Source organism: Nothobranchius furzeri, chromosome 10 (assembly GCF_043380555.1).
Source record: "Nothobranchius furzeri strain GRZ-AD chromosome 10, NfurGRZ-RIMD1, whole genome shotgun sequence".
NCBI classification, from domain to species: Eukaryota; Metazoa; Chordata; class Actinopteri; order Cyprinodontiformes; family Nothobranchiidae; genus Nothobranchius; species Nothobranchius furzeri.
Genome location: NC_091750.1, coordinates 50,027,685 through 50,053,103, shown reverse-complemented (window position 1 = coordinate 50,053,103; position 25,419 = coordinate 50,027,685). Strand labels below are relative to the sequence as shown.

General features: G+C 41.0%; 1 protein-coding gene across 3 annotated transcripts in view; it reads right to left on the bottom strand.

Moving 5' to 3' along the window:
* Window positions 1-18,981, bottom strand: part of LOC107386594 (seizure protein 6 homolog) — a 140,820-nt gene extending 121,839 nt beyond the window's left edge. For 2 of the 3 annotated variants that reach the window (XM_070555733.1, XM_070555734.1), the window contains exon 1: window positions 18,574-18,981. In XM_070555733.1, coding sequence (XP_070411834.1) covers window positions 18,574-18,664 — 91 coding nt within the window. In that variant the 5' untranslated portion in view covers window positions 18,665-18,981. The remainder of the gene's footprint in view (window positions 1-18,573) is intronic. The other variant, XM_015961102.3, reaches the window with a different exon arrangement.
* Window positions 18,982-25,419: the final 6,438 nt, after the last annotated feature.

Below are 25,419 nucleotides of genomic sequence, written 5' to 3'. Positions count from 1 at the left end.
CGAGTCTTGATGCCTCTCTCCATAGCAGCTTCAGACCCATCTCTAAACTTCCGTTCATCTCCAAGATCTCGGAAAAGGTTGTGGCTAAAGAACTCACAGCTACTCTTGATGAACATAACATCTATGATAGGGCCTCTGCTCTTCCTCCTCTTTCTGCTTCCTCTTCAGCACATCCTGAGCTCCTTCAAAGGAATCTCCTACCATCTTTACGCAGATGACATCCAACTGTACATCTCCTTTAAGCCCCATGAGATGTCTAAGCTGCAGCTGTTACACACCTGCTTAGAGTCTATCAAAACCTGGATGGCTGGGAGCTTTCTACAGCTGAATGAAGATAAGACTGAGATCCTCATCTGTGCCCCAGACAAACTGGTTCCCAAAGTCAGAGACTCTCTTGGTCAGCTTGCTTCTCACACCAAACCTTCCGTCAGGAATCTTGGTGTGACCTGTGACCCAGCTCTCACCCTGGATTCTCATGTCAGTTATCTTGTTCGCTCTTCCTTCTTCCATCTCAGGAACATTGCTAAGCTGAGTCCCACTCTGTCCCGCTCTGAACTTGAGACTGTTATCCACACCTTCATCTCCTCACGCTTAAGAATACTGTAACTCTCTTTTCACGTGTCTGAGCAGAACCTCCCTGAACCGTCTACAGGTGGTTCAGAATGCCTGTGCTCGGCTTCTGACCAAGTCCTCCAAACACACCCACATCACCCCGCTTCTACTCCAGCTTCAATGGCTGCCAGTCAACTTCAGGGTTCATTTCAAGATCCTGGTTCTGGTCTATAAGGTCTTACATGGACAAGCACCATCTTACATTGGTGATCTTAGTCCCTACACCCCCAGCAGGTCCCTGAGGTCCAGTGATCAAAGCCTACTGGTTGTGCAGCGCACCAGGCTAAAGACCAAAGGTGACAGATCATTTGCTGCTGTGTCCCCCAGACTCTGGACCTCTCTCCCCCTGAGCATGAGATCAGTGGACTCAGTGGTCTCCTTTAAAAAGCAGCTGAAGACTCACTTGTTCAAGCTGGCTTTGGTATGACCTTCTTCACCACTCTCTCTTTATTCTGCTCTCCCCACCTATTCCACCTTCCTCAGGATCCACTGATTTCCGTCTTTCCTATTCACTCTCTCTCTTTCTCAACATTTTTAGTCACAATTGTCTATTTTTGCCCATTTGAAATATGTTTTAACCATTTTCTAAAATATTTTTTATATTTTTACTTTTTTTTTGTGAAGCACCTCGTGATTTTTGTCTTGAGAGGCGCTATAGAAAAGACATTTCCTTCTTCTTCTTCTTAATGTTACTTAGTGCATTATCCAGCATTATTAAACAATGGGTCCCTTTATTAACAATACTTGGTGAATTATCCAGCAGTACTAACTAAAGGGTCCCTTTATCAATGTTACTACCAGCATTAAAGATAGGGTCCCTTTATTACCATTATTTAGTGCATAATTAAGCATTAATAAACAAAGGATCCCTTTATTAATGCTATAACTAATGTTACCTATTAAATGTCCTTAAGGTTGGGACAAAGGTTGGGGGGGGTGCTTAGTAATGTATTGCATAATGCTGTCAGTACTTTAATAGTTCCTTCATGCTTAATAATGCACTAAATAATGTTAATAGAGGGATACTTTTTATAACTTGTTACCCTGTGTTCTCTATTTATTTCTTTATTTTTGTACAAATGAACTAAAATCAGGTTTTGGGTCACATCTTTGTAATCCTTCAACATCTAATTAATATTTTGTCATCATTATAAGTGGTGACAAATTAGAAAAGAACCCCATAAAACCAAACTCAATACGATGGAACTTGTTCCTTCAAAACTCACTGAATATTTGCCTCCATTATCAGTTTGAACTGACTGTATTTTGCTGTGAAATGAAATGTGCACTCACAAATCCCATTGGCTTATGGGGTGACAAATCCAACTGGCTCCAAACCCTTCTCTTATCTCTGCTTTCATTTACTGCTGAGCGGAATAAATATGGACAAATCCGTGGTTAACTTTGTTAGAGTTTTAAAGGTTAAAGCACGGGGGTGGCAGGAGGGGCGAGGGTGCAGATATACCGCCCTGCTTGATCCATCTCACCAGAAATGGCTAAAAAAAAGAGAGCGAAACTCAGAGTTCACGTGCAGACAATAAAAGGAAAGGCTGCAGAATAAAATTACTCCAAAATTACTGCAGAAGTTTAATCCAATTTCCTTGGCAGTCAGAGGCGTGTAAAAATCACACAGTGGTTTGGCCCCTACGAAAGCCACAGAGACGCAATTTTCAAACCCCCAAAGCAACAAAAAAAGCAGACTGAATCAATGATCTTACAAGAGAGAGGCACATTTAAAGAAAACTGATTGCAGCAAATATATCCAGTCAATGAGACATGTGGAGAAGATGGAAAAAAAAGGCTTTTGTTTTATTTTCGTACTCTTAATATGATTTTTAATCCTAAAAAATCCTAAAGGTAAATCTAAGATAGAAGCATCACTTGTTTTGAGCTGAAGTGCTTGATAAAGCATATGAGCCATGTCTCTGAAATATTAAATACACTATAGGCTGCCTCGCACCATGAAAACTGCATTACAGGGAGCTGCTCCCTCCCTTGCACGCCCCCTCCCACTCATCCCTCGCGTTACCTTTCATCGCTCCCACAAATGTGCATCCACATGCAGAGCCAGAGCTCCTGGAGTGGCGCCAGGCGGCGTCCCTGCAGCCTCCCAGCAGAAACAGCTTTGTCAAACTCAGTTAGTCGCCTCGGAGGGGAAACACCTTTCTCCACAGTAATACTCCAACTATTCACATCATACCCCTACCTGCGCCTCAGCCACCTCATCAATCCACACCACAACAAAGGTAAACAGCCTCGCACCTTCACAGAGGCCCGTGCTGCTTTGTTGACACAGTGTTCACGCGAGCCTCCTGCACAGAGGGTGAGCAACGCAAAGGACAGACTGAGCTTCATTTACAGAAGATAATTGCACTGGAGCCAAGTGGTGCACTTTTGTGATGAGATTTTCTTCTTTTTTTCATGCCTTGCTAAATCCCACCCAACCCTCTCAATTTGTTTACTTGCTGAATGAACCTGCGATGACAGGGACATATAATTTCAGGTAAACACAAGCATGTCACCTTCTAGGTGGAATGGTCACTGGAACTGACAGGTTATTTTCCCAGCAGCCCCGTTTTTTATTTTATTATTTATTTATTTTTTGGTGCACACCAAGGCATGAAATAACATGGCACTTGTCTGCTCAGGATCACCCAACATGCTCTGGCAGAAAACATTCATAAATATGAATATTGTTCAGGGATAGGAAGGAAATTGGGGTCTTTACTGCTTGGTTCTGCAAAGACACATGAAGACTGGTTCCCTAGAAATATCTATCTATGGCTGTTTTTCAACACGCGCACTTGTCTGAACTTGTGTACTCATGTACTGATTATTAGAAAGCTAATAAAAATACCAAAAATTAAGTCTTGAGAAACAAATATAAAGTTGCCTGTTATTCTAGATAACTGTGTGTAGCCTACAGAGTTTGCTGTGGATAAAGCTGTGTCTTAACGATAAAGCAAAGACAAGACTGAAGTTACTGTCTTTGGAAATAAAAAGGATAGGGTAAAGGTTATTGTTCAACTTGACTCCGGTGTAATAAAGACAACAACCCAGGTTGGAAATAACGGTGTCATAACTGAATCGGACCTGAGCTTCACTGGCCATAGAACTAGACCAGCGTTTTATCATCTTCAACAAATAGCAAGACTAAGAGGTCTCATGTCCAGACAAGACCTAGAGAAACTCTTTCATGCGTTCATCTCCAGCAGGCTGGACTATTGCAGTGGTCTTTTGACTGGTCTTCCCAAAAAAGCTGTGAAGCAACTGCATCTTATTCAGAATGCTGCTGCTGCTGCTGCTGGAGTTCTAACAAGAACCAAGAGAACCAAGCACATCACTCCTGTTCGTAAACCTCTACACTGGTTACCAGTAAACCGCAGAATCCATTTCAAAGTACTTTTACTAGTTTATAAATTACTCAATGTGCTGGTGAAGGTTCTCAGTCATCCAGGTCATGGTAATCCAAAGGGTTCAAATGAAGGCAACTGGACTCCTTTGGTTTCTTAAAGACATCTTCAAGAAACCAAAGAAGTCCAGTTGCCTTCATTTGAACTCTTTAAATCACTCAATGGCATGGGGCCAAAATACATGTCTGATCTTCCAGTATTTACATCCAGCAGGGCTCTGTGGTCCTTAGAAAGTAGTCAGCTGATAGGACCTTTGGTCAGAACCAAACAGGATGAAGCTGTTTTTAGCTACTATGCTGCACACAGAGTCAGCTTCCTCATGACCTCAAATGTGCTCCAACTATAGTAACTTTTAAATACAAATTGAAAACTTTCATGTTTTCATCAGCCTTTGAATTAATGTGCTGCACCTTCTGCACTGTAACTGCTCCTTTAAGTCGGACTTCTATCTGATTCATGATATATGAAATAAATGTTTGTATTTAATTTGGTGTAAGTTGAGTATTTAATTGTGCTATCATGTCATTTTGCTGTTTGTGCTATTCTCAATAATGGAAAGAATATTGCCTCTGTGTATGAAATGTGCTGGACCAATAAAGCTGCGTTGCTAACAGGCTAACTATCAAAATAAAACCAGTGTCACCTTTTTTTTATATTTAGTGTAATTCTCTAACCATGGCGTGATTCAGTGCTTGTTGCCATGATGTAACAGAGTATGGTGAACAGACTTTCTACTGTACCACAAGGGTACTTGAGTATTGAGAAATAGTCAATTTGTTTATTTAGCTAGCTAGAACAGAATTACAACTTTTATGCAAGCTAGCACTCATTTATTGTAGCTATCTAGTTACATGATGATATAGATAGATAGATAGATAGATAGATAGATAGATAGATAGATAGATAGATAGATAGATAGATAGATAGATGATAGATAGATAGATAGATAGATAGATAGATAGATAGATAGATAGATAGATAGATAGATAGATAGATAGATAGATAGATAGATAGATAGATAGATAGATAGATAGATAGATAGATAGATAGATAGATGATAGATAGATAGATAGATAGATAGATAGATAGATAGATAGATAGATAGATAGATAGATAGATAGATAGATAGATAGATAGATAGATAGATAGATAGATAGATAGATAGATGATAGATAGATAGATAGATAGATAGATAGATAGATAGATAGATAGATAGATAGATAGATAGATAGATAGATAGATAGATAGATAGATAGATAGATAGATAGATAGATAGATATAGATAGATAGATAGATAGATAGATAGATAGATAGATAGATAGATAGATAGATAGATATAGATAGATAGATAGATAGATAGATATAGATCCAAACTGCCAAGATGTTAAATGTCACCTAGTAGACAGTCTGACACCCTCCTATTCTCATCAGGTGTCCTTGGACATAGTAAATCTAGTGTTGCTCTTTCTGTGTGTTGATGAAAATCACAGGGTGCAGCCAAAGCTTGCATGCAAAATAGAGCAACAATGAAAAATACATTTAAAAAAGAGGTAAAAACTCATATGTGAGATTGGATGGAGGCATTTTGCTCAGAAAAGGTCCCAAGATGACCTTTTTTCTCTCTGTTTTGCCAAAGCTGCTTACAGATAAACATCTGAAGGGCTTTGTTTGTTCAGGGAAGGTTCAAATCAGATTTTTTTTTAAGATTCATCTCATGTTCATAATGAAAAACAGAAAAAATAAAGCACATTTCAAGGTGAAAAATGACACATTGCAGGTGTTTTCTTTGGCACGCACCTCAGCCTGCTCCTTACAATCAGCAGTGTTTACAATATGCAGACAGATGCGGGTAGACACATGTGGCTTTCTGGGAAAGGAAATTGTGCTATTAATGTGCTGCAGGATAGAGAGAAACCTGATGTATTAATGGGCAGCACAGAATGGGACAATGGTTATTGTTGCCATTCAGCTATTTATATGAGACGTGTTTCCATTTGCAGTTTCTGCTGCTGACAAATTGTCCTGTTTAGTCTTCCTATAAATCTTCTACCATGCAGTAAACAAACTGACCCTTAAACCTGCACGTTCACCACGGTGAATGTGAAATCCACAAGCCTCTCTTTTAATTTCTCTCTGTTTAATTTTTCTTTACCTACTCTCCTGTGCGACGCAGTTCCTCCCATCTCCGATGAGCCCAGAGAAAATGATGAAGAAACAAAAGGTCAGAAAAAGTCAACACTGTCCGGGCATTTCCTCAGGAGGAGACGTCCACGCTTTTCAGACATCGTTTTAATCTGACATCATCATGATATTTGTGTTGCACGCTTGTTTTGGAGCTTATGATCTCCAGCAGAAGATGAAAGCGATGCAAGGAGAAAAGGTTTAAACAGCTCACTAAGGTCACTTAATGGATCACAGAGAGGATGATGGAGGATAAATTAAAGGTGAAGGTAGCAAACAGACGGATGACGAACGCCTTTTTCCACTCTGAGTCTGAGTCAGCCACTTGAAAAAAGTCCAGCCATTATTTTTTCATTATTTGCTGTTAATTTAAATGTGAAATAGTTGCTTTTTATGTTGTTTTCTGCTTAGATCTTTGTTTTTTTAACAACTTTCTGTGTTTACAACCATCTTCTGCAGATTAAGATTATTATTTACCCTGATATCCTAATCTGACTTATTCTCACATCTTTATTACTCTGTCTCACGTGAAAGATGATTCAGTTTAATGATGCATCGCTGCATGGGTCAAATTATTCACGCATGCATCCAGCTCTGACAGAGAGCACCTGGTGATGGAGACAAAAAGGGTGAACAGATGCATATGCTATACAGATGGATTATTAATCCAAGGAAGTTTGCACCTTTGCACACACTGCACCCCTATTGCTCATAATTTAACTCTACAGCCCCAGTTTAACACAAACTATGTGTAGCAGTCTGCAGTTTCAGTGCCAGTTGTTACTTTGTTTGGTTTCTAATGACTAAATGTCTTGCAGCAATACTGATAATGAAATAAATAGCACAAAGTGATCAAACGCTAAGGTGATTTCACCTGTTGGTAATGTTTGCTTTCCAGTTAATTAAAATAAGTAATCCAGGTGGAGAGAATGTGTCAGAATCCTCTTCCAAACCAAACATTTACTCCAAATAAACTCTCAGTTTCATCATTTTGTGTTCTAAAACAACAACAACAAGGAAAAAGGATGCGGATGCTTGAAACAAAAAAGTAAAGATCCACTTGAGAAGTCAAGTCTCAAGTAAAAATAGACATTGCTGTCAAAGTCAGGTGTAATCCAACCAACAATGAGACTTTCAGAACTCAGAGGCTGACAAAAAGCATTAAAAGCGTCTGCTGGGGCGTATAAAACATGACTCTGTGGGAACAGAAATAATAAAACTCTGTCATCTATTGTTTGTTCTTTTTGTTTCCCACCGACAGGAAGCTTCTAAATATAACTTTCCTTTTTATTATGCAGCTTTTGTTCTTCTAATTCATCCTCAAGAGTGAGAACTCAACCTGAAGTTTGCATCGCCGAGGCAGCCGACTGACGCCTCCTACCTGACAGACGATCGCCCGGCTACCCTGCAGTCTCTCAGACTGACAAGGTTCGATATCTCAGAGATGGCGGTCGATGTTAGAACTTCTAAATTATACACAAGGTCCTCTGGGACAGGACTTTAATACATCTCTCTGTGGAGAGAACGAGGCTCGCGGTCACAACACAATCTTCTGCTCCCCCGCTGTTTTCTGGACTTCACCTGCTGCACAAAATGCTGAAAATTGATTCATGCCTGTGATGCTCCACCTAATTTTAGACACCGGCTGAAAGGAGATGTTATGTTCACTGAAACAACAGTTCAGCGATCGGTTGATTCGTTTCTTTTGCAGTACTCTCACGCAAAACGCTGGAAATGAAAAATAAAGTTAAAGTTCACCTAAGTAAACAATCTGAAGACTTTTTCTTCCTTATGTTTGTCTTTGACTATTTTCAATTACTGGCGAGGCCCCCTATCCTCCCCCTCGATCTACCCACAACACTGTTATCTTTGGCTGCTACTTATAATATGTTTACTCATCCTGATGAATTCAATTACATCTTTTCAGAGGAAATTACTGTGAGGGTGGCTCAGGCTAGCAGAGGTCAGCACTGACTGTGAATACTAAAACTACTCCTCCAAACACATTACACAGCCTATTACCTGCTGCTTTCCACACAACACTCGGCGACCTTACATATAAGCCTTTTCCACTGCCACAGATGAAATGCTTTCTAGATGGGATCTGGCGTGGAGAAGCCGGGAAGAGAGCCGGAGCTGTCCCCCGGCCTAATCGTTTCAGAGAGCCATCCCCGCTGCAGCTGCAAAACCCGCCACTACCGATTAGAGAGGTGTGTACACGGCCAGGCGGAGCGGAAAAAAGTGAGGAGAGGAGGCCTGCTCCAGACGGGGGAGGGGGCTAATGCTGCTGACTTCTTTATTTTTTATTTTTTTTATTTATTTATGTGGAGGAAAGTTGAGATTGATGAGGCGTGAGGCCAAAGGCAGAGTACGTCTGACCTGACAAAGAGATAAAACGCTGCTTCTGTCAGTTTTCTGACACGTGATATCCCAACACCAAATTAGCAAGACAGTTTCTGAGTCCCGTCCACTGTTTCTGCAAGAAGCTTTGACCTGAAGTAGTCACTGCTGCTTAGAGGGAGATTTTACACCTGCAGCGCCTCAAAGTGCCTGCTCCCAATTCAGAGGGAAATGAGTTGCACGTCTGCTGAACATTCAAGGTGACAATTTCATTGCAACCTTACTTTAAATCTCCAAAGAGCTGATTGTGTGGAGACAAAAACAAGATGTTGGAAGAACTTCTCACATAATTATCTAGATGGGGGAAACCCATTTCAGGTCTCTCAAAATCTGTCAGACTGATTAAAGAGAGCGGATGGGAAACAGCCTCTTGTACCCTGGGGGAACGGTGGGGAATAGTTTATGTTTGTGTGTAACTATACTAGCATTACTCCAGTTACATATGTAGGAGTATGAAGTAATCGATCCGAAAGTAAAATTTTCTCCCACATCTTATTTCAGAAAATAAATCAGTTAATAAGCAAAATTCTACTTATTTTAATTATTTATTTTTTTGTTTGTAGCATCTTTAAATAAGTTTATTTCTTGCAAAGCCATTTTGATAAAAGCCCTGTAGCTAGTTGCAAAATATGAACTCGAATGCATCAATTTGAAAATTTTCACTGGATTAAAGTAACACTAAACACATTTCCGGCTACTCCCTCCTACTGGTTGATAGTGGAATTACAACTGTTGTTAACAATTCTGCTGCAGCCTGCTGTACCTAGTGATAACAACAAACTAATGCTACATGAGCCAACTGACACTAAATAAGCCGTAAAGTAAAATGATCCTAACACACAAGTCCGTTAGCAACAAAGCTAGGTCACCATGATTTCATAGCTTCCCTTAGCTCCCCCAAACTACTGTAGGCTGCGGCAATGTTCACTCTGATTTTAGTTCTTTGCTCCACCTGAAAATATCTTAGCCTCTTATTTTTACTTCCAGTATGTGCCATGATGTCAAAAACACTCAACATTTTCTTCTTCTGCTGCTTTTCATTGACAGCCGCCGAACTGACAAAGCTAACTGCTATTGTTTATTGTAGCTACCAGCGGAGTTGAATGCTAACAGCCGTAAAGCATGTAGAGACTTCCTACTATGGAGGATTCACATCTGGCCCAGTCCAGCTCAGTCTTGGTGGGTCGGCCTGGTCGCACATGACCAGGTTTTGTTCACGCAGCCTTCACTGGAATGTGGAAATCTCCAAGCACATGGACAGAGCTAAAGACGCACAAAGTCCGTGTTGTTTTTAAGTTAGACAACAAATGCAGCCAAGAGCAGTGTAGCCTTTGGAGACTCTGATTCTGATATTCTTCCAGCTCTCTCTCTCTCTCTCACTGAGACTGCTTTGTGCTCCTCTCACAGCAGTCCGTCCTCGTGCTGCTGCGGCTGAAGCTGCAGTCAAGAGATGTTTACTCCCCAGCATCCAGAATGATAATGAATTATGCATGCAGGTATCCCCTGCTGGCTGATTCTACTCAGCAATCAGTGCTCCCTCAAAAATTCAGCTGGCCAGTAAGTTGGCAGTGGGTATGTTGGGTTAGATCAGCTCCAAGCAAACTGTCAGTGGTGGAGGTCTGAAAAAATGGTCGTCTGAGCATGAAATACTCTCAGTACACCCAGATGTGAACACAATTTATCCTACCAGAACAAGTCTGTGCCGACCCAGATGTGAAAGCGCCACTAGTGTTTCTACCTGAAGCACAAAACTCTCAAGTGCAGTTCCTGGACAGCAGAGGGCTACAGACTGCTGCTGTCCAATGTGAAGCTGCTAAAAGTGTATGACTCAAAAACCACTAAAACCAGTTTGAAAGCAATAGATTTAAGCTTTCAAACTCCTAAGTGTTGCTTTAAAACTGCTTTTCTGGAATTATTTATGAAGCAGTACGTATTAGAAGAAAGTGCCAAATGTAATTTTTCATCAAATATGCATGACACCACAGAGTAAGTAAACAGAAAAACATCCAAGCCCAAGACGTAAGCATGACTTCGTTCAAATGTAGCTGATTTAGTGAACACACACTAATCTATTCTCCTGTGGGAGGGGTAAAACCAACCATTCTCAGGAAAATAATTCCAAAATTCATAAAAGATCCTTCCAAATGTAGACTTTCTCCTCTGCAAATAAACTGCCACTTTTTTTTCTTTTATGGAGGAAGAAAATATATGAGGCAATGAGTCAAATTAGGATGCATAGAACATTCTCAGAGAGCGAGGGAGAGACATTTGCACATGAAGAGTTGAAAATGAGTCGCATTCAGCCAAGCTGTGAGCTCCACCTAGGAGGCAGTGAAAGAGACCGAGACAGGCACAGAGAGGGGCTGAGGCAGGCAGGCGCCAAGCCTTGAAGAGGGGCATTCTGGCATAATGATTCTCATTTACCATTGACAGGCCTTGGGAAAGTTAAACTAATTATGACAACGTGCAGATGCTGAATAGCCCTTGATGAAGTTAATAACTGGCAATCCAACAAACAGGTGTTGAATGATTTGTGTTACCTCCCCTGGAATTATAGGACGTTCAGATTATTTTTTCTCTCCCTGCAGAGAGCTCAAAGCAGCAATCAGACCAGAAGAAGTCTGCGGTCTGAACCCCCGTCATTCCAACTACATCTCTGAAAAGTGTCCTCAATAATGGAAGACAGGAAGCTATTGCTGTAACCTGTCACATAAACGACAATTACAGCAAAAATAAATAAATAAGTGCTCGCAAAATGTTTCATGAAGTGGCAACAGGTGTTGTTACAAAAGCTCATCAAGTGAGAACATTCAGTTATATGAACCTCTCCTTTTATAAGGATTCTCCTGGTTGTGAAAGCAACATTTACCCACCACTCAAAATATGTGCATGTTTTTACATCTTTAAAGTACGGAAGAGGATTCGGGGCACTGAAAAGAAAAACAAAAGAAAATAATTCTGACTTTATGTTAGAATTCTGAATTTTATCTCATAAAAGAAATATCTTACTTTGGTGATCTTCTCAGTCCCTACACCCCAGCAGGTCTGAGAATTCTGAGATTGAAGAGAGAATTCTGAGAGGAAAAGTTCCAAGTCTGAGATAAAAGTTAGAATTCTGAGAGAGAAAAAAAAGTCAGAGATCTGAGATTCAATTGATGTTACGGATCCTGGGCTCCCGCACCCTGAATGGCCCAGTTCTGCTCCCTTCTCCTGTTCAGGACCTTGGACAGGTCCTCCGTCAGGCTGACTTCCACCTCGCCCGCCTTCAGCACCCCAGCTGAAAGCCGTCAGCTGATGAGAGTTGATGGCTTAAGAGACTGCAGCTCTCAGTTCTCTGGGAGAGAACCACAGCCTAAGACCCTGTTCTTCTCTCCTCTGTCCTTGGATCTCTTGCAGCAAACGGTTTTTGAGTAGGATAAAAACTTTGATAATCTCAGTGTTTCTGATAGATTTTTTTTTTGGTAAATCCTGTTGTTATTAGTAACCGTTTTCTTTTATAAATCCATTTGTCTGCTCTTTAGCTTGAATTTCAGTTCCCTTTTTCAGCTTTAGAGCTCACTTTAAGTTTAGTCCTTAGAATAATATTTAGGATAGAATTAGCCGCCGAGATTTGTTGTTTTCTAGTTATTTAGCTCCAGCATTTTTTTGTTTGTTTGTTGTTATCGTCGTCGTCTTCCTCCGCTTATCCGGGTCCAGGTCGCGGGGGCAGCATCCCAATTAGGGAGCTCCAGACCGTCCTCTCCCCGGCCACCTCCACCAGCTCATTCGACAGGACCCCAAGGCGTTCCCAGACCAGATTGAAGATGTAACCTCTCCAACGTATCCTGGGTCGACCCGGGGGCCTCCTGCCGGCAGGACATGCCCGAAACACCTCCCCAGGGAGGCGTCCAGGAGGCATCCTGACCAGATGCCCAAACCACCTCAACTGACTCCTTTTGATCCGGAGGAGCAGCGGTTCTACTCCGAGTCCCTCCCGAATGTCCGAGCTCCTCACCCTATCTCTAAGGCTGAGCCCGGCCACCCTATGGAGGAAACTCATTTTGGCCGCTTGTATCCGCAATCTCGTTCTTTCGGTCATTACCCAAAGCTCATGACCATAGGTGAGGATTGGGACAAAGATCGACCGGTGAATCGAGAGCCTGGCTTTCTGGCTCAGCTCCCTCTTCACCACGACAGATCGGCTCAGCGTCCGCATCACTGCAGATGCTGAACCAATCCACCTGTCAATCTCCCGATCCCTCCTACCCTCACTCATGAACAAGACCCCAAGATACTTAAACTCCTCCACTTGAGGTAGGACCTCTCTCCCGACACCGAGTTGGCAAGCCACCCTTTTCCGGTCGAGAACCATGGTCCCAGATTTGGAGGTGCTGATCCTCATCTCAGCTGCTTCACACTCGGCCGCGAACCTACCCAGCAAGAGCTGAAGGTCAGAGCTGGATGAAGCTAGGAGGACCACATCATCCACAAAAAGCATAGATGAGATTCTCCTGCCACCAAACTCGACACACTCCACACCACGGCTGCACCTAGAAATTCTGTCCATAAAGTTAATGAACAGAACCAGTGACAAAGGGCAGCCCTGGCGGTGTCCAACCCTCACCGGGAACAGGTCCGACTTACTACCGGCTATGCGGACCAAACTCACGCTCCTCTGGTAAAGGGACTGAATGGCCCTTAACAAAAGGCCACCCACCCCATACTCCTGGAGCATCCCCCACAGGGTGCCCCTGGGGACATGGTCATAAGCCTTCTCCAAATCCACAAAACACATGTGGATTGGTTGGGCAAACTCCCATGACCCCTCCATCACCCTTGCAAGACCTTGCGACCACAGCTAGCAACAGCCACCTCAACAATCGCAGAGGATCGGTGTCTGTAGCGTTACAACGCGTTGAAGAAAAAGCCCAATAAAGGTCTGTGTGAACCTCTACTGCCTCCTGCTGGTTGATTTGGGGACTATAAACCTGCCGCTGAGATGCTCGGGGTCGCTACAATTGGTGTCAGAAGTGGGACACATGTGGATTGGTTGGGCAAACTCCCATGACCCCTCCATCACCCTTGCAAGACCTTGCAACCCCAGCTAGCAACAGCCACCTCAACAATCACAGAGTGGAACAAGGCCCACTCAGAGTCAATGTCCCCTACTGCTCTCAGGATGCGGTCAAAGCTCTGCCGGAGGTGGTAGTTGAAGACCGTCTTGACAGGTTCTTCTGCCAGGCGTTCCCAGCAGACGCTCACTATGCGTTTCGGTCTGCCAGGTCTACACAGCATCTTCCCCTGCCACCTGATCAAACTCACCACCAGGTGGTGATCAGTTGACAGCTCTGCTCCTCTCTTCACTCGAGTGTCCACAACATACGGCCGCAGGTCAGATGATACAACTACAAGGTCTATCATCGACCTGCAACCTAGGCTGCCCTGGTACCAAGTGTACCAGTGGGCATCCTTATGTTTGAACATGGTGTTCGTTATGGCCAAACTGCGGCTTGCACAGAAGTCCAATAACGAAACACCACTCGAGTTCAGATCAGGTGGGCCGTTCCTCCCAATCACACCCCTCCAGGTCATGCTGTCATTGCCCACGTGAGAATTGAAGTCCCCCAGCAGGACAATGGAGTCCCGTGATGGAGCACTATCTAGCGCTCGTCCCAGGGACTCCAAAAAGGGTGGGTAATCTGAACTGATATTTGGCCCATAAGCACAAACAACAGTCAGGACCCGTTCCCCGACCCAAAGGCGCAGGGAAGCTACCCTCTCGTCCCCTGGGGTAAACCCCAACACACAGGCAGAGAGTCTTGGGGCTAACAAAAAGCCAACCCCAGCCCTCCGCCTCTCACCCAGAGCAACTTCAGCAAAGGAGAGTGTCCCACCCCTCTCAAGGACTTGGGTTTCAGAGCCAATGCTTTGTGTCGAGATGAGTCCGACTATATCTAGCCGGTACCGCTCAACCTCTGCCACAAGCTCCTGCTCCTTCCCCACCAGCAAGGTGACATTCCATGTCCCAAAAACCAGTTTCCTTGTCCGGGAATTGGACCGCCAAGGCTCCCGCCTCAATCTGCCACCCGATCCACACTGCACCGGACCCTTCATGTTCCTCCTGTGGGTGGTGGGTCCACAGTAGAATGAGCCTATGTATCTGGTTCGGGCTGAGCCCGGCCGGGCCCCGTGGGTGAAAGCCCGGCCACCAGGCGCTCGCTCACGGGCCCCAACCCCAGGCCTGGCTCCAGGGTGGGACCCCGGTAACCCTCCGGGCCGGGTACTCCAACTCTTTGTTTTTACATCCATGAAAGATCTTCTGAACCGTTCTTTGTCTCAACGTTTGTTGTGATATTCTCGTGATTTTTTTCCCTGAGGCCTTTTGCCTCAGGTGTTTTGATTTCTACCCGTCACCTTCATTTAGTTATGTTTAGTGCCTTTTTCATTTAGTCGTTAATGCAGTCAAGGACTTTGTGTTCACTCTCTGTAAATAAAATACATTTTATTTACACTCCCCCCTTTCTCCACACCAGTTATTATGTTACCCCTCTGCCACAACGACTTAACATCTAAGGGTTTGTAACAATTGAGATTTCTGAAAAATGAGTCAGAATTCTGGGATTAAAGTGAGAATCCTGAGGGGGGCAAACATCAGAAATTTTAAAAATTCTCAGAGTTCTGAAAGAATTTTCAGATTTCTGAGGAAAATGACAAACATCGGAGATTAAAATGACAATTCTGAGAACAAACTTCAGAATGCTCAGATTGTCAGAATTCTGAGATTAAAGTCAGAATTATTTCTCTTTTCTTTTCTTTTTTTTCATTGCCCTGATCCTCCTCCGTATAAATGCCAAACATGAATGCGTAAAAACCAGATTCTGGTTCAACAAATTGTAATCATTAAAAAAAGTCATCTGAAAACCTCAAGCTTTAAAACAGGAGAGATTTACTGAACTCATAACATACACGCTCACATGTCAAGGAGGACACATAAACCTCCCACAAATCTTTACCAAGTGATAATAATCCTTTTGCATGAGGAAGACAGACAGCTGAATTCTAATTATGTCTCAATCCACGTCTGTTTTCACACTTTTACACTTAATTTTTACTAATATTTTTATTCTTTAGTCTTGTTGTACATTAAAATGAAGAAAGTGTAAATTATTTAGCCATTTCTCATAAAAACCCAACCTTTCCCAGCAAACAGCTTATTCCCTCTCAAAATTAGAGAGTAAATCAGATTTAGACCTCTAATGACAAATTCTGGCTCTTTCCATCATGTTCCCTGTCCCAGTCGATGAGTATTGATCTACACTAGCATCTCAGAGCAACATGTGACTTGTTATTTAGCAACAACATTCTGCAAAAATGAAAAAATATATATGTCTTTCAATGAATAAATCATTCAACTCTTACCTCCAGTTTAGAAAAGTTCATTTACATGAACAGGCACTGTTTAAGTCACATTAAATATTAATGCTTCCATTTGTATTATCCACCCTTTTATAATGTGAAATACATTCTTTCCAAGGTAAATTATCCCACACAAATTGCCGCTATTAAAAAATGATCTCCATGGCATCACAAAGTGTTCCACGTGCACGTGGCTGAGACAAAGACAAGCAACATTTAGACAATTAAGGGACCTCCACACAACTGCACTGGCATTTTTAAAGCTTAAATGAGGGTCTGAGGAATAACTAATGGGCAATTTATTCTTTCAAAAATGCAACAAAAGGTTTAGTTTGCTTGAGTATTTTTATGCTGTTGCGTGTGGTGCTTTACACATTCTAAGAGACGATAATCAAAATTATACTTGATAAAATATCTACAAAAAATATTTTTTTCACTAAATGAACAAAGAAATGAAAATATCCCTGCAAACGGTCAACGTCACATGGACGTGGAGAGCGTGTCCATTGAGTCCGTCGATCCAGACCACGTCTGTAGGGCGTCCAAACTATGTCTTTGCACAGCGGGATAGTTATGCCAAATGTTTGAGCAATATTTTAAAATGTTATAAATAAATATTATTTGCAACATGGTCCATGGTAATAACTGCAATGTGTATTTTCTGCAATTTTGAGGAGTTTCAATCAAAATATTGACCAGGTTTTTTATTTTATTTTAATATAGGATTTAGGTATGTGCACCATTGATCATGAACCTGTAATTTATATATGTATATACATGTATATATGTATATTCCAGTGTATGTTTATGTTAAACTGAAATTTTATTATTCATGAGATGTTTTTAAAAATATGTACAGATTTACTCAACTTTTTACCAGAAATGAGACAAGAGAAGATAGATGGGTGTTCAGTCCAGGATCAGAGTTTAGGATTTGTTTATTCAGGCTGAATAATGTGCCACAAAATATAAAAGTTTAATAGCAAAATAATTATCACTTTAAAATCTCAGAATGTATCAAATTGACACTAATTGGTTTTAAATGTTTCATCATAATAATCCAGACAGAAAATGAACATAATCCCATCATAAGGTATGCCTGTTACTAAAAAATTCTAAGCCTAAATTTAAAAAAAGCTTCTTTCTGTGTAACAAAGAGCAGAAAATCAGAAATCACCTCAGCTATCAAGAAAGCCCTATAACTAAAAACCTTTTAGTGCGATAACTTCGTTGGAGTGATCGTTTCCACAACAACATAACACGAAAAGGTCCCTCAGCGTTCTAATAAAGAATTAGATTGATCTCTGCTGCTGTACTCCCTGCTGCTTAAAACAAGTTCATGACAACAAGCCTCACAAACAAACAAACAAACAAACAAATAAGGCACGGAGGCCTTTTCTAAACTAAAACCTCATTTATTCCTGTAAACGAGTAGCTATGCATCCAACCCTCATGAGAACAAAAATCCATCAAACCCACCAGAATCAGAAATTAAAATTTCCACCTAGTGTGAATTATTGTGAGCCAGGAAGCACTGGCGGAAGCAGTTAACTGATATTTCCCTTTAGGTTTACGATATGTGTGATTCTGGAAAACGCTCAGATATGTAAACAACAGTGCATTGTGTTCTACTGCTGAACATAAAACAAGTTCATGAGCATTCTGGATTAAGCTGATGATGCACTGACCCTAGTTAGAGGGAGATAGCAGCTCTGGATGCTGGTTAGTGGAGGTTTAGATCCAGGCTTTATTATTATTATTTATTTTTTAATTTTCAACATTTTGTCATTAAAACATTTGTAAAAGAGTAAAATGAGGCTTGGTTTGTATTTCAAGAAATGGGTTATGATAGATTATGTTTGAATTTTAAGGAAAATGAGTCAATGTTGAATGAAGACATGTCAAGCAGTGGAGAATGTTACCGTGACATAGATGTAGAAGATGGTTTATGCCTTTATTTTTGTATTTAACCTTTGAAACTCACTTTAATGCAGTGACAGGCAGAAGGTATAACTATAATGATAAAGACAAGTAGCAGCAGACCCTCAACAGGGAAATAATTAGGACAAAGCCACTGAGCACGAATCTGTTGCCGCTTCCCACTCAACTGTGTCAAACAGCTTGGTCAATAATCTTCCGCCATTCCAGCGGATTAGAGTCTTATTAAGGATGCCCGTCTGTCACACAGACCTGGGAGCCCAAACAAGTCACTTCCGAACTGTTTAATAAAGGGAAATAAAAGACGTAATTGATGACATTATGGGATGGAATTGGTTCATAACAAGGTTTGTGTCTGAGTCTTATTAAGTTTCCCCCTCTCCGTGGCGCGTGTTCGCATTGTATTGATTAACTAAGTACTGTTATGTAACAAACACCTGAACTCTGTCTACTCTCCGGATTTATAACTTGTAATTATTCCTGATTCACCCCTAAAATATCCCGCTTTCACAGCTTTAGCTTAAACACGTTCACTTGTAGAGCTGGCTGGTATTTTTCAAACCTCAGCTCCGGTTGTGTGTGCTGAAACAAAAGAGGGAGCTCCACAAAGTGCGAGCCAGAGCCAAGTTCTTACCTTGTGCGTGGATGTTGGCGACGACGGCGGCGAGACCCAAAGCCGCGCACAAGAAGAGAGTCGTGAATTGCCGGTGTTGTCTCACACACATGTCTGCTGAAGTCGAGAGTCGCGCTCTGCCGTGCGAAACAGCTCGTTCGTGTGTTTAACAAAAATAACAATGATGAAAAAATACTTCCAGTGGGGGAAAAGAGGCGAGGCGAAGCGAGGCGAGGACCGTCGGGCTGCTTCCTGTAATTAATCTCGGAGTGAAGACAGAAGAGGGATAATGAGGTGAAACGCAGAGGTCTCTTTTTCATTCGGACGCGCGGAGAGCGGAGAGCTGGCTGTGGGCTGCCGGAGAGAGGAGAGAGAGGCTTCAGCACCACGGACAGCTCCTAGCGTCAGCGCACGGAAACGCCTCCTCCGAGTTTAGGTTCCTCTCAAGGAGCTCCAGCTTCTGGCTTCATACACTCCCCAATCAGACCGTTCCAGACCCTTCTATGTGTTTTTACAAGTTTTTTCACATTAAAATAGTAGACAGAGAAACAAAAAGACGAGTTTTCCGCTTTAATGCGTTCTAGATTACTTAAAATTGAAACAAAATGCAAAACTTCCATCCAAATGTTACAGGGTAACATCGTTTTTGTTACATAAAACTGTAACATTATATCTACAGCATGCATTTTTTCTGTTTAAATCAAAAACAGAATCATGCAGATTTCACACAGCAGTGGTGCATGATTGGTGCTTCAAAATTCAACAGGAAGCTGGGAAATAATCAGAACCAAAACAAAGTGTCGGGATATGTAGACACTTTAACCTTTTTGTGAACGAATTCTTCTCATTTTCGCAAGGTTTTTATCCCTCTTTAGCCATAACACGTGATTTATTTATTTTTTGTGTATTTTCACCAAAATTGTTCAAAGACATGTCCACTAGGGGGACAGCCAGAGAACTTAGAAACGTGAAAGATTTCACCATAGTGTTTTGGAGGTTGATTATGGAAAATTTTAATAAAAAGTTATATATTTAAAGAATTATACCTCCACGGGGTGTTTAGGGGTGTGCAAAATTTCCTTTAATAGCTGTGTTTTAAGTAAAATATAATTAAATATTTATCCTTCTTAGAAGAGGAGCGACCGTAAAAGATCTAAAACCAGAGCGAGCTTAGGTGAAGCCTTCAAAAGATGGACCCAAATAAAAAGTTTCAGGTGTTGTCAGTGAATCTCGGTTTCCCAACAGCTGGTAACCTTGTTCTACTGTTCCATATTGCACCTTTAATGTGGGGGAATCTTGGATTAAACTGATCCAGGAGGGAAATTTGTACATCCCTCCTAATAACATCACTCCCCATTCCCTCTTGAGGGATTCCTAGGTATGTTCCAGCTTTGGGGTTAGACTTTGGGGTCCTCTCCTAGTGGGATGTGCCCAGAAATCTCCAACATCCAATTTAGGTTTTCTAATCACCTCACCTGACTCCTTTTGATGAGGAGGGGCAGTGGCTACTCCAAGCTCCTCCAAAGTGATGGAGATGCTCCCTCATCTCTAATTCGGAGTCACAGCACCTCACAGAGAGGCTGTTTGTATCCAGGATGACTGTCGCAGATCTGTTAAACACAATCAGTCTGTCAAGAATCCGCAGAGTTGAAGTTTTCTGTTTAATCAGGGCAAAAACAACAAACTGCCATGATGTGTGGATGTTTTAAAGATGCAAAATGCAGACACAGAGACAACTAAACATGGGGAGTCTGCAACAAAACGTATAAATAAATATTTAAGAGATGGTTTGACAAGCTGATGAGCTGAGTGACGAGGGGGCTGGAGGACTCACAGAACCACGTCACAAGGAGAAATAAATGAAAGCATGCTGAAAATGATCAAAATAATAAAGAAATGACAAAATCAACAAGCCCACAGAAAAACATCACCCATGCACGTTACATTTAAGGTGAACTGCTTTTCATTCCTGACCCTAATTTTGTCATAAACCTTCCTGACTAGTCTTTATGCCCACATGAGTCAGGACTGCAGCTGAGTGAAGTTTTCTCCCTTCCAGATCAATTCCCAGTAATGCTCAGACCCCGCTGTGCATGATAAGCCCCGAGGTGAGGCATTCCTCAGGTTCTGGAAATAACCGCGCCATTCTCCGAGTCTCTTAGGTCTGTCGCTGTTCTCTCCCCACAGATTCAGCTTATATCTGAGGGCTGCCAGTCAGATACATCTGTCCAGTCCAGTCTGATGAATAAAGCCATGTTTCTCTAAAACTGGTAACTGTGGGTAAAGCAACAGTATCCAGACAGAGCAGCAGCATGAGTCTGAGCGAGGTGTAATGAACAATAAGAGGGCATGGATTGAGCTTTAGCTGAGCAGAATACAGAAAAATGGCTCAGTGAGCTGCAGGAAACATTAGTAGTCATAGCTTGTCTTGTTCCGTACTGTAAAGTAAATTTGCATCAGGCGTTCTTTGGAGCTAGCATGGCAGCTTTCAAACACATGTTGGGTACATGGTGTCTTTTGGGGAGCCTTAAAGACACAGAAACAAAAAAAATACAGCAACAACACTGTAAAGCTAAACTTGACAGGAGATGCTGGAGAAATGCAGCAGAGAAGGAAAATAAAGTTTCTCAGAAAACTTAAAAATAAGATTATCAGCCTGGTTTATTTATTTTATTCTCATGTGCAGCCAGAAAGTTACCAAACAGAAGGTCAGAAAGTGTTCCATGGCTCAAACTGACCTCTGACCTCCATTTTAATCTGAGCATGCTGAAAATAAAATGAGGTATTACAGTTCTTGTAACTGCAGGGAACAGATAATCCATCACAGGCCTTCGGTCACAAGAATCAGAGCTTCAAAGGCTTTGGATCATCAGGCTGAGTGACTAAATCAATTAAACAAAAAATGGCTTGTTAGACAAGCTTGTTTAATATTTATTTTCTTTCATCTAACTTAAAAGTGTTAGTAGATAGTATCTTGCATGCTTGTTAAGCAACATCCTTTAGTAATCTGGGTCAGATTAGCCTTTAAAATGCCAATGTGTAGTTTTTACTGATATTCTCTGGAAATATCCATCGAAATGTTATCTTGAAAATTAATTAAATGATGCCCAGTTGTTGAAAAATATTGGCAGCTATAAGCATAAAAATCAGGTCTAAAATGCACAGGAGCAGATCTAAACCTCTGGGTGACGCCATATTAGATGTGATATTTCCTTCTACGGGGATGTGAGGACAAAATGCTTTTACTGAGTTGTAACAAGCAGTTGCAGAGCTTTCTCCATTCATAAACGTTATTTTACACATTTACTTCTTCACTAGTTGTCAGTGTTAAAGGTTATGTAGCAAATTTGGAAAACAAATTAGCATAAGACGGTTTTTGTTTGTTTGTTTGTTTTTTCATGCCTCTTAGCAACGTACTATCATGGTCTAACCATAAAAATGTTATGGAGATTGAAAAAAAAACCAATAAAGTTGTTGTCTCGGATTTCTCTAAAAACCTCAGCCAATCATTGCTTTCGTGTACTTTTTCAGTAATTGTACTTCAAAGTATGTCCAAAAAGCTAACGTGCCATGTTTGAGATAGGATAAAACTGTATTTGGGGAAAAGAACACTAGGCCGCCTATACTTGCTTACTAAGTACCTCGAGTACTACCTGGTACCAAAGTATGAACTACTTTTACTGTGTGCTTTTTCAGTAATTGTACTACAAAGTATGTACAAAAAGCCAAAAGTGGCGAGTTTGAGATAGGGTAAAATGGCATTTTGGAAAAAGGACACTAGGCCACCTATACTTGCATACTAAGTACCTTGAGTACTACCTGGTACCAAAGTATGAACTACTCTTACTGTGTACTTTTTCAGTAATTGTACTACAAAGTATGAACAAAAAGCCAAAAGTGGCGAGTTTGAGATAGGATAAAACTGTATTTGGGGAAAAGAACACTAGGCCGCCTATACTTGCTTACTAAGTACCTCGAGTACTACCTGGTACCAAAGTATGAACTACTTTTACTGTGTGCTTTTTCAGTAATTGTACTACAAAGTATGTACAAAAAGCCAAAAGTGGCGAGTTTGAGATAGGATAAAATGGCATTTTGGAAAAAGGACACTAGGCCACCTATACTTGCATACTAAGTACCTCAAGTACTACCCGGTACCAAAGTATGAACTACTTTTACTGTGTACTTTTTCAGTAATTCTCCTTCAAATTAAATAAAAAAATCCCAAAGCTTTTTCAAAAGTTAAGAAAAATGTAATTTCCAAAAATGCTCATGCACATACATGTTATGTACACAGAGATACCATAAAACAAAGACGTATATTTACGTCATTCATCAAATTGTGGGTATAGTGAGAAAAAGGCAGTTCTGCATAAGGAATTACAATTTACAAATCTTCAACATTGGTCTTACAAATTCTTAGAAGAAATAAATGATTTTGATGCAACACTATAACATCATATTAAGTTGAAGGTTTTCATACATTATTGTACTCTATTACTGACCGTGAAATAGGAACTCTAAATAATTTACACACTTTGAACGACACAAATCTCAAATTGACATGTATCTATGTTCCTTTTTTAACTATTGAAAATGTGAACAAAAGCATAATCAGACTCAGCCAGACCACGAATTCAGGCATCCTTTTGTTCTTCACAGTTGCAAAAACAACAAAGCCACACTTCACTTTGTCGGGCCTTTATGAGCTGGTCTTCGGTCTTATCTGAGCAGTCTTCATGATACCAGCGAAGGCACTTGCTGCAGCTGATCTGTAAAATATTTTAAGTAAAATAACATTGTTTTTCTCGACTAGCACTGAGTGGTTGATGTTTAGAATTGTGTTAAAACTCATGGCACTCTATTGGCTTTTTTTTTATTGTTACTTGAAAAAATTTATTTTGGATTCATTGTACTTGCACATGCTGTAATAAAAATGGATCAAGGACTTAGCTACTAACTGATACTCACCCAATTTATTTTTTCTTGGCCTTTCTTGGGGTTTTTCTTCGGAGGTTTTTCGAGGCAACACTTTGGACAGTATTTGTCCTTCTCAAACACTGCAACAGACAAAAACAACTCTGGATAAAAAATAGTATTATTATTACATAGCCATATTAGGTAGCCCAATTCCTTATTTTTACATTTGTGCATAAAAATATTGCATATTGCACAGCAAGTTGATATGCAAGTTCTCTGACCTGTAAATTAAAATCACAAAAAAAACTCTGTATTCCTACCTAGATCAATCTTATATTGCTGCCAATATAAACTGCTACCTTTAGCCTCACATATCCTCAGTGGACAATGTTCATAATAAGCATCAGCAGCCCTCATCAAATAATCTGTCAGCATTTTCTTCTGTTCATCACTGAGGGCCTTTTATCCACTGTAGTATCCTACTCGTGGAAGCTGTCTTGATCCTTGCTCTTCTAATTAGTTCCTGGCTCGACAAAATCTGTAAAGTGTGACGTGGCAAATACCAAAGATTTTTGCTACTGATCTGATACACTTTCCTTGATTTTTAACATCACTGGATGTTTTCTCCAGAATGCAGAGAGGCACCCATCGGTCAGTCTTCCTTTTCCAATTTCTGGGCATGCTGAAATTCAAATAAAACATAAAAATAAAAGAAAATTTTAAGTTGGGGTAAGTTGTAACATTTTCTTGGTTGTTGCAATTGACCCAGGCTCCTGTTGTTACAACTAACCCAGAACCATGTAGCGATCAACTAGCTTACATTACAGCTAACAGATAAAACATTAGCACTAACAACTAGCATAGAATGCATCTCCATAAACACACATTAAACATGACTTAAGTTTAATGGATTTAACTACAAAGCAGGCAGTGCTATAACAAAAACTAAAAAGGTTTAGAAAGTTACTTTTTGGCATCAAAATATCATTTCTGCTCCTAAATTTTGTTGTGTGTTTTGCAGGTCACACTTTTTCCCCATGAGGCATAACAACCACACTGAGCATGTGCATAGTGAATCAAACTGTTTGTAAATGTTTCCTGATTGGAGATATTGGAAGTGTTACTACTGACCCGTGTTACAACCATCCCCGGTCTCCCCTACTTAGTATGTGTGCATAGGTGGCCTAGTGTCTTTTTTCCAGAAAGCCATTTTATCCTATCTCAAACTCGGCACTTTTGGCATTTTGTACATAATTTGAAGTACAATTACTGAAAAAGTACACAGTGAAAGTAGTTCATACTTTAGTACCAGGTAGTACTCGTGGTACTTAGTATGTATGTATGGGTGAACTAGTGTCCTTTTTCCAAAATACAGTTTTATCCTATCTCAAACACGGCACGTTTGGCTTTTTGGACAGTTTGAAGTACAATCACTGAAAAAGTACACAGTAAAAGTAGTTCATACTTTGGTACCAGGTAATACTCGAGGTACTTAGTATGTATGTATGTATGTATAGGATGCTTAGTGTCCTTTTTTAAAAACACAATTCTATCCTTTATCAAAAAGGCACATTTAGCAGCTCTGTGTCATCCTGATGAACGCGAGCAAACGCTTCAGCTTCTCACCACCCGTGTACTCAGCTAGGACCATGTTGGCCGCACTAGATTACAACCATCATGTTGATAGACCAGCAAAGAGAAAGGCTGATGGGGCAATACAGTATGTAGTTTCTAAGTTCCTCACTTAATTTTATTTTGTATATTTTGTAACAAAAGCTGATGTGGATTTAGATCAAGGACAGCTACTGATTTGCGGTTGCCATTATCATTTCCATTCCATCCAACCTGTTGTGCCCTTGTGTACGCAAATTAAATGACCTTGGCTACCATTTTTTGGGGGGAGGTCGAATGTCACAAATTTTCTATTACGGCTTCACTTGTGTAAGT